At 46.4% G+C, this 16,429-nt stretch overlaps 1 protein-coding gene across 5 annotated transcripts in view; it reads left to right on the top strand.

Annotated features, from left to right (window-relative positions):
• TTC12 (tetratricopeptide repeat domain 12) overlaps nucleotides 1–16,429 on the top strand; it is a 49,377-nt gene that overhangs the window by 21,146 nt on the left and 11,802 nt on the right. For all 5 annotated transcript variants that reach the window (XM_061202537.1, XM_061202535.1, XM_061202534.1 and 2 more), the window contains exons 9-17: nucleotides 3,809–3,869; nucleotides 4,300–4,488; nucleotides 5,661–5,730; nucleotides 6,476–6,564; nucleotides 8,698–8,866; nucleotides 13,353–13,445; nucleotides 14,531–14,591; nucleotides 15,378–15,515; nucleotides 15,980–16,078. In XM_061202537.1, coding sequence (XP_061058520.1) covers nucleotides 3,809–3,869; nucleotides 4,300–4,488; nucleotides 5,661–5,730; nucleotides 6,476–6,564; nucleotides 8,698–8,866; nucleotides 13,353–13,445; nucleotides 14,531–14,591; nucleotides 15,378–15,515; nucleotides 15,980–16,078 — 969 coding nt within the window. The remainder of the gene's footprint in view (nucleotides 1–3,808; nucleotides 3,870–4,299; nucleotides 4,489–5,660; nucleotides 5,731–6,475; nucleotides 6,565–8,697; nucleotides 8,867–13,352; nucleotides 13,446–14,530; nucleotides 14,592–15,377; nucleotides 15,516–15,979; nucleotides 16,079–16,429) is intronic.

Below are 16,429 nucleotides of genomic sequence, written 5' to 3'. Positions count from 1 at the left end.
ACTGTCTTGTCTCCCATTGAATGATTTTGGCACCCTTGTCAAAGATCAATTGATCATAAATGCATAGGTTTATTTCTGGACTCTCAATTTTATTCCATTTGTTTATGTCTACTCTTATACCTATGCCACATTGTCTTGATTCTTACAGCTTTGTAGTAAATTTTGAAATTGGGAAGTGTGAGTCTTCTAACTTTGTTCTGCTTTTTCAAGATTGTTTTAGCTGTTCTGGGTTACTGGAATTACCATACAGATTTCAGGATCTGCTTTGTCAATTTCTGCAGAGAAGCCAGATGGAATTTTTTTTAATTGAAGTATAGTCGATTTACAATGTTGTGTTAGTTTCAGGTGTACAGCTAAGTGATTCAGTTATACATATATATATATACCTATTTTTTCAGATTCTTTTCCCTTATAGGTTGTTACAAAATATTGAGTAGTTCCCTGTACTATACAGTAGGTCCTTGTTGGTTATCCATTTTATATATAGTAGTGAGTATATGTTAATCCCAAACTCCTAATGTATCCCTCTTCCCCCTTTCCCCTTTGGTAACCATAAGTTTGTTTTCTGTGTCTTTGGATCTATTTCTGTTTTGTATATAAGTTCATTTGTATCATTTTTTTTTAGATTCTACATATAAGCAATATCATATGATATTTGTCTTTCTCTGTCTGGCTTACTTCATTTAGTATGATAGTCTCTAGGTCCATCCATGTTTCTGCAAATGGAATTATTTCATTCTTTTTTATGGCTAATATAAATAATAAATGCTGGAGATGGTGTGGAGAAAAAAGGAACCATCCTACACTGTTGGATGTAAATGGACAACAGTATGAAGGCTCCTTAAAAAAACTAAAAATAGAGCTACCATATAATCCTGCAATCCCACTCCTGGGTATATATCCAGAGAAAACTCTAATTCAAAAAGATACATGCACCCCAATGTTCATTGCAGCACTATTTACCATAGCCAAGACATGGAAGCAACCTAAATGTCCACTGACAGATGAATGGATAAAGAAGATGTGGTATATTTATACAATGGAATATTACTCAGCGAGATGGAATTTTGATGGAGATTGCATTGAATCTGTAGATCAACCTGGGGATTATTGCCATCTTAACAATATTAAGGCTTCCGGCCCATGAACATGAGATATCTTTCCATTTACAAGATACATTATTTTTAAAAAGAAATTGCCCCCATTGTACATTTTTAAAAATTATTCTTTGTTGGATTTTAATTCTAAAAGTAATACAGACTTATTGTAATAAGGTCAAATAATAGAGAAGTAAAAAGGAAAATATTAATCTCCCCCCTCCACCAAGTTCCATTTACTTATTCATTCATTCAGTTAATTAATTCACTCAGCACATATTTAATGCATGCTCTCTATGTTCCAAGCACTGTCCTAGGCAACAGGAATACAGTAGCAAACAAGACAAAATCCTTGACTTAAGGGAACTCACATTCTTGTGGTAGGGGCGACTTGTCCCAAGATAGAGACCAAATAAGTAGATGTGTAGTATGTTAGGTAGCAATAAGTGTTACTGAGAAAACTAAATCAGGAAGTGGTGAAGGTGAGATTGGTTTTACAGAGAGTGGTCAGGGAGGGCTTCTCTGGAGGAAGGGAAGGAGTGAAGTGAGCAAGCCATGTGGATATATTATACAGTGGAGGAGTGGTCCAGATAGAGGGATAGCTAGAATAAGGCAAGCAAGGAGGGGAGTGAGAGGAGATGAGGTGAGCAGGTGGTGGGGGGGATACGTGGGGGACTGATCCCCTAGGGCCCTACAGGTTTTTGGAAGCACCTTGGCTTTTATTTTGAGTGAGATGGGAGCCATCAGAGGGTTTTGAGTAAAGGAGAGAAATGATCTGACTCATGTTTTAAAGGATCACTCTGCTGTATTGAGAATATATCTTGACATGTAAGAAAAGAAGAGAGAACCAGTCAGAAGGCTATTGCAGCAAATTATCCAAGTGAGAGATGATGATGGCTTGCACCAGGTTGGTGATGATGAAGGTGGTGACAAGTGCTGGGGTTCTGCTTATATGCTGACAGTGAAGCCAACAAGAATTGCTGATAGATTAGAGCTAGGGTTAAAAAGAAGTTGGATGCAGGGTTACTGTCTTAGACCTTTTGGGCTGCTATAACATAATACCATAGATCGGGTGGTTTATACAACAAAGGTTTATTTCTCCCAGTTCTGGAGGCTAGGAAATCCAAGATCAAGATGCCGGCAAATTCAGTGTCTGGTGAGGACCTGCTTCCTAGTTCATAGACAGCCAGCAGGGGTGAGGGAGCTCTCTGGGGTCTCTTTAATAGGGCACTAATCAACTCATGAGGGCTCTACCCTCATGACTTAATCACCTCCCAAAGGCCCCACCTCCAGATACATCACATTGGGGGTTAGCTTTCAATATCTGAATTTTGGGGGGACGCAAACATTCAGTCTATTACGGTTACCATGTTTGATATCCTGCAACACTATTCTCTGTTTTAATGTGATGCTTTTTCTTCAGTTTATTTCTTAATCCTAATCTTCTAGATGAGCCTTGAGCTTTTAAGATATCTTAGAATGTTTCTTTGTTTTTTGTTTTTTGCTTTTTTGGTTTTTTTTTTTTTAACATCTTTATTGGAGTACAATTGCTTTACAATGGTGTGTTAGTTTCTGCTTTATAACAAAGTGAATCAGCTATATATATACATATATCCCCATATCTCTTCCCTCTTGCATCTCCCTCCCTCCCACCCTCCCCATCCCACCCCTCTAGGTGGTCACAAAGCACTGAGCTGATCTCCCTGTGCTATGCAGCTGCTTCCCACTCGCTATTGGTTTTACATTTGGTAGTGTATATATGTACATGCCACTCTCTCACTTTGTCCCAGTTTACCCTTCCCCCTCCCCGTTATCTTAAGTCCATTTTCTAGTAGGTCTGCGTCTTTATTCCCGTCCTGCCCCTAGGTTCTTCAGAACCATTTTCTTTTAGATTCCATATATATGTGTTAGCATACGGTATTTGTTTTTCTCTTTCTGACTTACTTCACCCTGTATGACAGACTCTAGGTCCATCCACCTTGCTACAAATAACTCAATTTCGTTTCTTTTCATGGCTGATTAATATTCCATTGTATATATGTGCCACATCTTCTTTATCCATTCATCTGTCTTTGGGTTTTTTTTCTGAGCTTTTTCTTTCAGTGACTGGTCGCATTGACTGCCCTGAGGACTGTACTGCCCTAAACCCATCATCATGCCCCATTAACAAGAATCTTTCTTTTCCAGAAACTTTCTATCTAACAGTGTCAATGAGCCTCTCGCTCTCAAGTGAACAGACCCCTTGCCAGCTCTTTGCAGCCTGTACGTTTAAATAGGCAGTTCTCGCTTCCTGTTCCCAAGTCTCTGTCAACAGTGTTTCTAGCTTCATTTATTTCCTTATTCCCTGTGAGCATATCTGACAGGTATCCTCCTGTTCTTTCTCAGTGCAAATATCATATCTGAATTTTGCATTTACCTTATGATTATTCCTATCCCAGCCAGACCTGAGCCACGAGAATTTAGGACTGGATATTTTCCATCACAGGCTGTATCTGACAACATTATTTTTTAAAATAAAATTTGAAATAATACCTGTTGCCCCACAGAACCAAAGAAGCCTAAACAAAATGTCAAATGCATGCTGCGTTCCCCATGCCCGCCTCCAACGCGGGCAGTGGGGGAGGCTGGGAGGAGATAATGATACCCTGTGCCTTTCTTATAATCACCGTTCCCCCCTAACCACTCTTCAAGGCCTTGTTTCTTTCTTCCAGTCTAGAGAGTGTTATCAGAAGATCTTAGAAATAAACCCCCAGCTGCAGAAACAGGTGAAAGGTGAGACTTCCTGCTGACATCCTTGTTCAAGTTGCACCTCCCCTCTGTGCTCCGGTCCTGGGGTGCCCTCCATGCCTTCTCTGCACTTGGCTGCAAGCACAGCCATGCCCAGCCCTGCACAATCAAATCCTCTCATTAACAGCCCTGCCTTGCTCCTCTTCCTCTGTTCTGGGCCTTCCTCCTTTTCTCCACCATCCTCTCTCCAAGCCTTCTAGACAAGGAACAATGTTGTCCTTGAATAATTCCCAAGATGTTTTAAGATTCCTGGTAGAAACTATACCTGCCTCCTAAAATTTTCCTTGCTGAAGATGAGTCTGAATTATTTTAATGCTTTCTGCCTTGCAGCCTCCCATCCTCAAAAAAAGGTTGCTCCATGTGTGGACATGTTGATTGTTAGGGTTTTGTTGTGTTTTCCTTCTTGTTTGGCTAGATTACCTGAATCAGGTAGATCTTCGGGAGAAAGCAGACCTTCAAGAGAAGGAAGCCCAGGAAGCACTGGATTCAGGAACTAACACAGCCGTGACGACCAAGAATCTTCTGGAGATTCTTTCCAAACCTGATCAGATCCCCTCGTTCTATGCAGGGGGAATTGAAATCTTGACTGACATGATGAAAGACTGTAAGCCAGCGATGTGTGTGATCTCATGAATATTGTCAGTATAAAGGGACAGAGTTTAGAGGTCTGTCCTCACAAGGCAAAGAATCCGTTCCTCCCTTCCTTCCACCAATATTGATTGAAGGTCTACTATAATGTAGGTGCTAGAGGGGGTGCTTAAGAAACATACCCCATCCCAGCTCCATCCTCTCCTCCGAGCATGCTGACACATGACACACATGCTGTAAACACCACACACAGAATATGACACAAAACACACAGACGGCATGCACTCCATATATACTCACAAGACATACACACACACACACACACACACACACCACGCATGTGGGACAAATATACCATATATGCTTATATCACGTACAAGCACACCACACACATTCACCCCTCATGGGTGTTCCCCACGTGCTGCACATACCCACACACCCTTTGCATACCCCACACAGACCCCATATACACCCCCAACACCCTGTACCAGCCCCACATATTTCCCCCCAACCGTAGAGGAATGGAAGACAGAATTTTGTAGGATAAACTGTAACGTTCATTCCAGTTACACTTAATGGCTGCTTAGGATGTGGAAATAGTTTCAGAGCAAACATCAGCTGCTGTCCTCCTGCTAACGAGAGCCACAGCGCTCTGTTTTAGTAGTTTCTGTAATTACTGATCCCAGGGCTGAAACCAGTATTGTTACTCAGTGACAGAATGATGTTTGTACAAATGGACGGAGTCTGATTTCCTTTAGTGTACAGTGGAGGGTTCTCAAACACCCCTGCAGTAGTTTCTTGGAGATATAGGTTCCTCTCTAGAGCCTGGAAACGGCTTTGAAATAAACTTTTGTTAAGAACAGATGGATATGCCAGTTCTTCTAGGAGGTTAAGCGGCTCCTGGAGACTCTCTAAAGATTACAGAAAGATGAGTTGTCAGATCACTCGTGGGACGCCCCGGGCTCAGCTCTCCTTCTCTGAACAGGGCATCCCTCTCACGGTGGCACCAAGTGGCAGATGACAGCCTTAGGTTTCAGAATCGGAGGTATTCGTTTCTGCCCAAACTGTGGATTTGGTGATCTAGACATTCCATATTGGGTTTCTATTATCATCTGGCTCTGTGACAGCTAGACATCAGCCAGACAGTTCAGGAATCTGACGACACGGTTTTCTCTGAACTTGTTTCAGGCACGGAACGAACTTTATTCAGAACACACGATGGATTCAGTATCATCGGTGAGAATGAGGTCATAAGAAGGTAGGGATGTTTGTAAAGGCAGCCTGGCATCAAAGCAAGGAAAGTCAACCATTTCTCATGAAATCAGACACTCATCACACAGGCAGCGTGATCCCTGGATGGTACTACCTTCAGTCAATACTGGGTTAGGAAAACTTCCCAGGGTTCCTCCGAGCACTTCAGAGTCAGAGGGATGGCCACTCTTGCTGGTTTCCCACCAGTTTTTGCAAGATGGCTCTTTGTTTTTGTCCTCTTTTGGAATTTGCTGATCGTAACAGGAAATGAGATCAGCTGGTTCCTGGCTGATCTCATTTATCATCGTATCTGAAGAAAGACCCATATGGCAGGAGGTAGTTTGCTAAATTTATTTTATTTTGTATTTCAATTGTTCTGGTGCAGTTCCCACGGCTTAGGACACTGGTGTGGGTTGGAGTCACCGGCACACGTTTGTGTGTGTGATGAGACTCACGAACCCTAAGTGGTGTGCTGGCCCACCGCAGTTCATTGGTCCTGCTGCAGCCAACGCCCTGGCCCCTGGCTCACCACCCTCCCTCTGTGCAGACCCAGCCTCCTCGGCTGCATCCTTGTCCTGGAGCTCTCAGTTGAGGTCCTGGCAGTCCCTTGGTCCTGATGACCTGCGGCTCTGGATTAAGAAGTGACTTTCTTAAACCCACATTTGAGGAGTCTGGAGGTGAAATAAAACCAACTGAAAGGAAGATCAAGACTGATTTGCAGTTTTAATATTGCTCTCCCTTGCCCATTGTAGGTGCTTTTCCACAGCAGGAAAAGATGCAGTGGAAGAGACAGTATGCATGTCTGTTCTCAGGCTCTGGCAAGCGGTGTGCAGTGAGAACGGTAAGCCAGGGAATAACCATCGATCATCGTTAATGCGCTGGTAATGGGAGGGCTACGGGGCGGGGGTGTGGGCAGGCAGGATTGTTCCTCTAGGACAGGCCCTGGAGATGGTGGTCTAGACCCTCCCTGGGAAAAACATGTGGGTCAGAAGCAAAACCTGCGCTGCAGTCGTGTCTCCGGCACCCTCTCAGCCGCCTCCACAGTGGGCAAGGTCACGGTCAGCATCATGCGTGGTCTCATCACCTGGGCACTTGCCCTGACTCTTTGCAGACTAGTGATTTCAGCTCGTGCACTGGCAGTGAGGCGGGCAGAGTTTTTCCTTTTCTGTCTGCTGAAAAATAGTGCTCCTTTTTTGCTGACCACGGTACCGGTTTCAGCATCATGAGATTTACAACCATCCCTGCCGGCCTCTTGTGACACTGATTAATTAGTGCATAATATTGGGACAGTAACATGCTATGGGGATTTATTTACCGTAACTCTTCCCTTTTTGCATATTAGCCTCTTCTGGGGTTCACTAAGTTTTTGTACGATCTTATCACTTTACTGACCTCAATAAAAATTTTAGGTATTTCCCTCATTTTTTAAAACAATTGTGTTTTTTTTTTTTAATGAGGGAGAAATGTTTGACTTTGGACACAAAACAGTGAAAATGGGAATAGTGATAGCTGTGTATGCCGTGCACAAGCTTCTGTGGGGAGCTGTCAAGAGAGCTTGTAAATACAGCTTGTAAACGATTAAATGCTGAATATGAGGTAATATGATTTTTTTCCTGATTTAGTAGGGTGGAGGAATCATGTTAAATTCTAGGATTCTTAAGTTCTAGAGAATCAGGGGGACTCTTCCCTGCAGGAAATTACATTCAGACTAATATCCTTATCAAGGTGCCCTGCTACTTGTAGAACACTGCACCGGCTCCGAGCAGTGTTTTTGCAAATCGCCCTGCCCAAGGGTTAGGGAGGCAGGCTTGGTGACCGGGTGTTTCCTCAGTATGAATTGGATATGCTTCCCTCTGTGCAGCCCAACTTCCTCACCCTGCAGCCCACTTTGGTTTCTGTGAACCTTGGGGTCACATCTTTCTTTAATATCTGGAAAAATACTGTCGGACACAGCCTGTGACGTACATGCTGTATCTCAGATCAATGAAATCTTGGTATATCCAATTCAATAAATACAGAGCAGTTTTTAAAAAGGACAAAGGAATGCTTAAAAGTAAAGACGTGGAAATATGTCTGTGATATAGTGCTGACTGAGAGAGAAGAGCCAGTTTCGGGGTAGGATGTATCATATTTTAACATTGTTCATAAGAAGGGTGAATACTAGCCCCCTTAGGGAAAGGGCTTACCGGGAGGGGATACGGACGAGAGAAGGGGACTTTCATTTTCAGCTGTATACACGTTGTGTTATTTGAATTGTTTACACTGAGCTACTTTTCATTTTTATGTAAACTAAACAAACTCTGCTCTGTTTCATAGCTTAGCCTCATACCCCAGCCTGTACCTCTGCCTGCTCTCAAATTCACGTACCTCGTTAGAAAATGCACCAGGCGAAAGCGGAGTGCGGGCAAATGTGATGCCACCACCCTGGAAAGAGCTCATGGTCTAGGAAGGGGAGCATGCTTTATTCATTAACGTTCTCATGTGATCGTTCTAGTTTTCTAGAAAAAACTCAAATAGTTGCTCTGGCCATTATATGAAAATAGATGGTCTAAAACTCTTCCACCATTAAGCTGATTTCTTTTCCTTTCCTCACATTTCTGAATACCGTACACCGAGAGGCCTCTGGCCAGAATAGTGATAATAGCTAATGTACGTGTGCCAGTCCCTGTTCTCCGCACCATCACGTATTGACTCATTTGATCCTCATGACAACTCTGGTATGTTGGTTGCCTTCCATCAGTTGGTTCCACTGATGAGGAAGCTGAGAAACACAGGGGTTGATAACTCGGCTAAGGTCGTTTCTCGGTCATTCAGACCCAGCAGTCTGGTTCTAGAATCCGTGCTCTTACCCTTCATTATCCTGCCTCTCAAATGCATGGGGAAGAGCTGGGTTTCCCGTTGAGATGTGGGGAGACAGAACTGGTGTGACTGCTGTCATGGTCTGCACCAGACGGACGTGCCCTGTGTCTTGCAGAGGAGAACCAACGTCTACTTGTGCTGCGCCCCGACACGGGCCAGCTGCTGCCCTCCCTCTTGGCCTCCAGGGTCCCAAACATCCGGCAGCAGACCCTGGCCCTGCTGCTGCAGCTCGCCCAGACGGAGAATGGACGGAGCCTGATCATGGGGCACCTTGACCTGACCAGGTAAGGCTCTGCGCTGTGGGTGGGAGCTTCCCGGCAGCATCTCAGACCTTACCTGCCACATTAACACCTGCTTGGCCCCTGTCTCACATCTCTGACGTGAGAGGTGCCAGCCTACCAGATTAAGGATCAAAAACAGAAAGAGCCTTTGAGAAGAACACTCCCTCATGAGGACCTTCAGGACACTCCTGTCGGAACTTAGTACCATGGACAGTGTCACTTCTCCTGAGCCTGTTTCCATCTCATAGACACTGCAGACCTTGTAAATACGGCAGCACTTCCAAAACCAGCAATTGGGAACCCAACTGTAAAATAGGCCATTTGTTTCTGCCCTTTTAGCCTCAGTCCTGGGTCTACCCTGTTCCTGTCCTTACTTTTCTTCATTTATTCCTGTTTCAGGTAATACTATCTGATTTTGCATATCCTTAAACCCTTTCTGGAGCAAGGTAGGGTATAAGTAAATAAAACACATTTCAAATACTGTTACATGTAGGTCTTTCCAAGGCTTAAGGTGATAGGAATGGAATGCTCCTCTTTCCTAAGTAAACTATTTTTAAAAATGACTGAAGCACAGTGATTCTGCCCAGTGCTTTTCCTTCTAAAGATTATTAGTTTGAATATGTGAAATTGCCACTTTTTATGTCAAAAAAGGCTGCATGTTGGCAATTTCATGTGGTTCAACCTAAAAGAAATAGTAGCAATGATTTTACCTTTGCTTTATAAATGCTTCCTATGTAATCTGAAAACAGAAGTTGGCTTCCCATTCTGTTCACTATCATCTCATTGGGAGGGAGGCAAGATAAGTGTCATTACCCCATTTCACAGATGGGGCAGGAGAAAGTGCAGCTAGTGACTCGGGGCATCTCAGCCAGCTGTCTCCCAGGCCTTGGAGCCTCTCTCCTACTCTCTGTTCCCCAAAAGGAAAGCAGTCAAATCTGAAGCTGTGTCAGACCTTCTTGGACCACAGCGAGACCTCTGGGGCTGGTCCCATGTCAGTGAGGAAGTCCATGCGTGCTGAGGACAGGATAAGCCTTGGCTGTGACTCTCCCCGTCTCAGCCCAGCTCAGCAGCCCCATGGCTCACAGGAAAGGCCTTGGCAGCCCCCGAAGCTCAACCCACACAGGCAAACGGATCGTTAGCAGAGTTAAATCCTCAGAAGCGCATTTCACATTTCAAATGACTCTGCAGTCATTTCCTCAATACCTTCATCATATGTTTTTTCGTTTGGTTTTGGTCTCTTTGAGTAAATGTAGCTATAGTTATCATAAGCTTTCTCCCCAGCTATCTTTGAATTGCTTGAGTTTCATTTGAATTTTTCCAGTGTCTTGGCATTTGTGATCACCTTGTGCAGCCCTGCCTACTTTCCTTAGACAGTCAAAGAAACCTCAGTTTGTTACCTGTGTGCCCACTCTTCTCGTTAATGTCCATCTCCAGTTAAACCGGAAAGAGATGGAACATGTTCTCTGAAATGAAATGAGATAGTCTGAAACAGGACAGGGCTGCACACAGGTTCCATGACCCTCACATTCCTCCCCAAATGAGAAAGTGAAGGGACAAATGTGCATGGACAGGAGCCGAGCGAGGGCCAGTATCCCTTTGTGAAAAGCTCTGGGGTTTTAGATTCAAGGAGTCAGGAGCCCAAATCCTCTGCTTGTCTCTTTCTACTTGTGTGACCCAGGAAAGCTGCTTAGCCTTGATGTGCCTGGTATCTCATCTGTATCACAGACTTATGGTGAAGCTTCAGAGACATGATACCAGTATGCTAGGTAAAATTTTTTCTGCTGCATTTGACAGATTACTTGGCCAAGAGAACTGGTCTTGTTTTTCTCACATAACAAAAAGACTAAAGATGGTAACAGCTGGTTTGGTGGTTTAACGATGGCAGGGTCAAGGTCTCTGTCCTTCTCTTGACCTTTCCCTCATGGTCACACAAGGCTGCTGCAACTCCAAGCATCACATCCCTCTTTAAGACAGGTTAGCACCAACTGGATCTGTCCCTTTTATCAAAAGCTACTGCTTTTGTTTCTCTTTGGTCAGAATTGTGTCACATGCCACCCTGGTGGGGGGGGCGGGAGATGGTTCCAGCTTCTGTGGTAGAGGCAGGCAGGATAGAACGCAACTCTCCCACATCCCAGTGTTTGACATGTCTGAAGACATTGGTGTTTTCCAGGTCAAGCATCCTGGTTTCCTCAACCATTCCTCAGGTGGTTCGACTTCCAGACCCCTCCCAGAACAAGCTGCTAAATAAACCCAGTACCATAAATGTGGGTGACTGGAGACCGTACTCCTGAATATAAGAGCCCAGTTTGATGGGCTCTTTTCTGTCTTTATCTCCTATTACAGCCTGATGGCATCTGGTCCTAATGACGTCATTCTTCCTGGCCCTCCTCCTACTCCCTGCTGTTCCTTCTCGGCTCCCTTTGCAAGCCCCCTGCATGCCGTCATCTTTCCAAGTCAGGGACCGCAAGATCCTACCCTTGGCCCTCTTCTTGTCCGTGGCCCTAATTATCATGTCTAAGTCTGTCTCTCAAATGTTACAAGGAAACATCCTTCTGCAACTGGGCACCTTCATCGCAACGTCACAAGTATCATAAACTTAGTACTTCAAAAGAGCGATTCTTCAAACCAGACCCTCTAGCTGAATTTTCTGTCTTCATAGATAGCATTTCCATCCGCCCCGTTGCCGAGGCCAGAATCCTGAGGGCTCCCTGGTTGGCTCCTCCCCACATCCCTGAGAAAATGGTACTTGTCAGTCCTATCTCCTCCGCATCTCCTGGATTCATTTCCTCTGGCTCTCCGGCAACGTCTCCCATCATCACTTCTAGGTCATTGTGAGGCCTCTTTCTTCTCAACTGTATGTCTTACTCTGCCCCGTCTCAGCTCAGTCCCTTAACCTTTATTGTCTGGAAAATCCCAGTTCTCCCCCTGTTGGGTTCCCTGGCTCCTGTACTACCTGCCCTGATCCCCCTGCAGCACACCACCAAAGGGATTTGTCCCAAATGCACATCTGTCCTGTTACTTTCCTGCTTAAAATGCCGAAATTACTCTACTGCCTCTAAGACTAGTTCTTGAATTTCTGAGAAATACAGTGCTTAGGAATCACCTGGGGGCTTTATTAGAATACAGCTTCCTGGAGCCTCCTTTAGCTCAGAGACTGAGAGGGGCTCAAGAGCCTGCAGCCCTCCCCATACACCCCCACCAAGCAAGTCATCCACTGCCCACACTCAGGACACAGGCTAACAGGGGAAAGTACAGACATTCCAGAAGGCCCACCGTGACCCAGGCTGGCTCTGCCCAGCTCCCCAGCCTCGCTGCTCCCTGCCCTCCCCACACCCTAAGCACTAGCTGTGAGGAACCGCTAGCAGTCCCCAAGTGTGCCTCTGCGATTTTATGCCTCATCATCTTTGTGACTGCTGTGTGCCCTGCCTCCGATGGTCTGCTCCTGTCCCCACGTGCCTGACACTGGCCTACAAGCTCCTTGGAGCTGGGGCCCTGTCTTGTTTCATCCCTGTGGCTCCAGAACCTACCACATCACCTGGCACATAGTGCCAGTAAGTGCTGTTGACTGAACGGACAAAGGTCCAAGTAGCCAACGCTCCACTTTCAAGAGATGCGGAAATGTCGTCCTCATCTCCATCCTCCCACAGCTCTTGCCAGGTGGACTCTGTGCCCACTTGACGTGTGTCTGTTTCTCACCTATCATCTGACACGCGTCCCTGTACGATACAGGAGCTCAGTACTGTGTCCCAGCACTGAGCACGACACTCAGCGCGCTGTAGGTGCGTGGTGTGGGTTTGCTGGATGGACAAATGACTTCTACTCTCATTGTCCTGGTGCCGGTCAGTCTGTTAAGGCAGCCTGAGACTGCATTAGCTTTTCGGCAGCCGCACCAGACTGTTTGCTCATATACCAGGTTTGCCACTGGCTAAAAATTTGTAAGTTTTTTTCACATGAGTCAGGTATAAACCAGGTCTCCCAATTCTGTTACTTAAACAATTTCCAGCTCTAATTGAAAGACTTTGAGTTTAACTCTCTGAAATTTCATCTGATATATTCAGCAACCCGTCAAAATCTTGTTAAATCTTGATTCCATCCCCCACTTCATTAGAGGGCCTTCCCACTTAGTCATCAGCAGATTAGTAAGCGTGCCATTTAGATGTCATTTGTGTGATTCAACTTGGCCAAGCCAGAGTCCCAGGGCAGAGGCACCAGAGATTCCTTCCAAGTCAGCATCTGATAATCAGTGAACTTTGGTTAAAACTGTTAATTCCCCTGGGCCCTCACATTAAGTGGTAGGGCCATTCCCACGGGAGAGTGTCTGCCTCATTGGGGTGGGCAGGGGCTGGGCTTCCTGGTGGGCATGGCAAGGCCCTTTCAGCTTATTTCACTCAGGTGCTGACTCCTTCCTGGCGTCCATGTGAAGCCTCCTTGTTGGGGATGCTGTCAGCTGGAGGTCAGCCCACCCTGAGGGTGTTATGGATTTTTGCAGGTTGTTGGAAGCCCTCGTGTCGTTTCTTGATTTCTCAGATAAAAAGGCCAACTCAGCCATGGGACTGCTCACAGACTTGGCTCTGGAAGAAAGGTAATTTTTATTTCCAGAAATTGACATTTCTTCTTCAACCTTTGTTGATCTGTCTGATCTTCTAAAACGTGTGGCACACGGGAGGCTAGGCCAACTGAGCATCACAGGATTCACTGCGTAGGAGAGCTGATGTCTTCAGGGGCTGTGGTCAGCCACTCCCGTTCCAGTCCCTCCAGGTGCGGGGGGCGACCCGGCCCTCAGTGAGCTTCGAAGCAGTAACATACTTAGAAGAGTAACTCTCCCAGCAAGCAAATCTGCTATGCGGTGAGGCTTCTTCCCCTAATCAGTGCCTAATAGGAACTGCCTGGCAGACATGTGTTGATTAAATGAGAGAGAAAGGGAGGGAGAGAGGGAGAGAGGGAGAGAGGGAGCGGGAGGGAGGAGAAACACAGTGACAAAGTAGAGCCCTCCAGGGCCGCCAGTGGCAGAATGGGTAACCATCCCCCACCCGCGCTTTTTTTTTTTTCTTTGTTTAGCTGCTGCTGGGGAAGACAGTAAAGGTCTTAGATTTTCATAACTTTTCAGTTTTTTAAAAACTGCATCTTGTTTTGTTTTTAATTTCCTCATCAACTTTAGGGCGTCTTACTTAGGAACGGTCATACGATGCGAGTGAGCTGCTTGTGCTGGCAGCCGGCCATCAGCACGCGCTGGGAGGGTGCACTCGCCTCTCTAGCTGGTGGACGTGTGTGTGCCTCGGGGCCCTCCTCACGGCTGTGACACGTGAACATGCTTACACCGTGTCTCCTGTTTGCACGGCACACAGCGTGTAGACTCAAAGCAAGGGGAGGGCAGGGGTGGTGCTAAGTCGGTTCGGCAGAAACCTAGGGATTCCAGCAGCTTCTGCATAAGAGAGCCGCCCTCTGAGATCTGTTGTTTAACATCAAAGGCAAGTCTCCAGGCTTAGAAAAAGTAAAGCCACATTACCTGCCCAGTGACGACCATTTTTGGTTCCGAATGAATCATCCATGTAGGGGCAAATCACACGGGCCCAGGGTTGGATGGTCTGCTGCATCACCCAAGATGCTCTATTTATGTTTTAGTTTGCACGGGGTAGAAATAAATCATGGCTGATGTTCTCTCGACAGATTCCAAGTCTGGTTCCAGGCCAGCCTTCCGGATGTTCTCCTGGCACTGACGGGCGTGCTGGTGAGTAAGCCCTCATTTTATCACCTGTGACAGACCCTTTTGGGAGCATGAGCGGGGCTGTTTCAACAGTTTACCCCCCAGAACTCCTGTTGCCTCTCAGGTTGATTAATCATTTATTCACAGCTGGAATTTATACAAGTCTTGGTTGTTGAAACAGCTGCAGTGGGGGCAGGTGGAGATGGCATACGGGCAGAGCTGGTTACAGGGGAGGAAAGCCTGCCTGGGGGCTGCAGTAGGCGAAGGCGGAGAGTCTGTCGGTCTCCATCAGTCTTCTTCTGAGCCACGTCCCGTCATAAGTACCACCTGCAACCCTGTCCCCTGAATGGCAGTCATCTCGGTCAGGAGGGCAGGTGTGGTGGTTGGAGCTGATGAGGGAGAAAATTGCCAGGCGGGGAGTCCTCCAGGAGGGCATGCTGTGACTAGACCTGTCCCCAGGGAGCCATAGGAGTCTCAGGGGACCTTAGAGGGCATACTGACACCCCAATACTTCACAGATGTGGAAATGGAAGGTCTGAGAAGGGACAGGACTTGTCCCAGTGCCCCCAGCTGGTTGATGGAGTGACTGGGATTAAGCCCTAGGCCTCCCTATTCCAGGCCAAGGTGATTTGGGGTCTCCCCCTCTGTGTGCCTCCTTCCTTTCCACCAGCGTGACCCCACTGATGTCCCCATGTGGCATAACGCTATCTGGTTCCCAGACATTTTGGTGAGTGAGGGATGCCCCTAGAGATTATTCTGGCATCATTTGCCTGCTCTCTGCAGATTCGCTTTCTCTTCATCCCCTTTTAGAAGAGAGATCCCAAGGTCACCAACACCTCAGCTCTCTGCCAGTGTATTGCCATTATGGGAAACCTCAGCGCTGAGGCTGCCACCCGAAGACAGATGTCTGCCTCTGAAGAATTCAGGGATGCCTGCTTGGGCCTCATGGTATTTCAGCTTTTCTAGTCAAAGTTGGTCTTTTACCTGCTTTGAGGGCATTGACTTCTTCTTCATTATCTGGCTTTGCCAAAAATTCTGTTTGAGGGTGCTGGGGCCAGTGGCTTACCCCTTCTGTAACAGTAGGTTTGATGGGCAGCTGGCCTTACAGAGTCCTCCAGATCAAGTCTCTTCCACCCCGGAGATGTTTGAAGGGTTTTCTATGGAGCTGGCTTGAGCACCCATTTCAGCAGCTCCATCTGCAGTTTGAACCCAGGGCATACAACATATGACATACGACATGAGGCGCCACACACTCTGTGCTGTAAACCGGTCTCAGATATTCCCACATCACTTAGGTTCATGACACTGACAATTTTAGGGAGTGTGAGTGATACTGAGACCATCGCCAAGGGGAACAGATGACCATGACAAGCTGCAGGAAGATCATTGATCACCTTGTTTTGTTTCCAAAGGCCAAGTGTGAGGAGGATGTGGACCTGTTCAGAGAGGTCATGTATACCCTCCTGGGACTCATGATGAACTTGTGTCTTCAGTCCCCCTGTGTCTCTGAGGTACCGCATTCTTTTCTCCGTACCTTAACCCGTTCTGTTTCATAGAATTGTTCTCATTTCTGCAAAGAGGATAGAAGCACGGCAGTGCTTCTACACTGGCAGTGGGAATGGGGAAAGCTGGGCAGACGCTCTGTCCCTGCGCTGCCGAGGGATGGATGAGTTGCTCTGTCAGGTATTGATTCTGAAAACCAGTTGAGTATCCAGGGCACTGAGCACGCTGCTAGGTTCTGCATTTACAAAGTCAAATACGATATGGTCCCTGCTCTCAAGGTGTCACCCTGTAGTCAGGGGAGTTAGACGTGGGAAGAAATGAGAGCAATAGAAGAAGATGTTGTGAAGGAAACGTGGACA

Source organism: Eubalaena glacialis, chromosome 10 (assembly GCF_028564815.1).
Source record: "Eubalaena glacialis isolate mEubGla1 chromosome 10, mEubGla1.1.hap2.+ XY, whole genome shotgun sequence".
Taxonomy (NCBI): domain Eukaryota; kingdom Metazoa; phylum Chordata; class Mammalia; order Artiodactyla; family Balaenidae; genus Eubalaena; species Eubalaena glacialis.
Note: the sequence above shows the minus strand (reverse complement) of the source record. Positions and strands in the feature narration are given on the sequence as shown.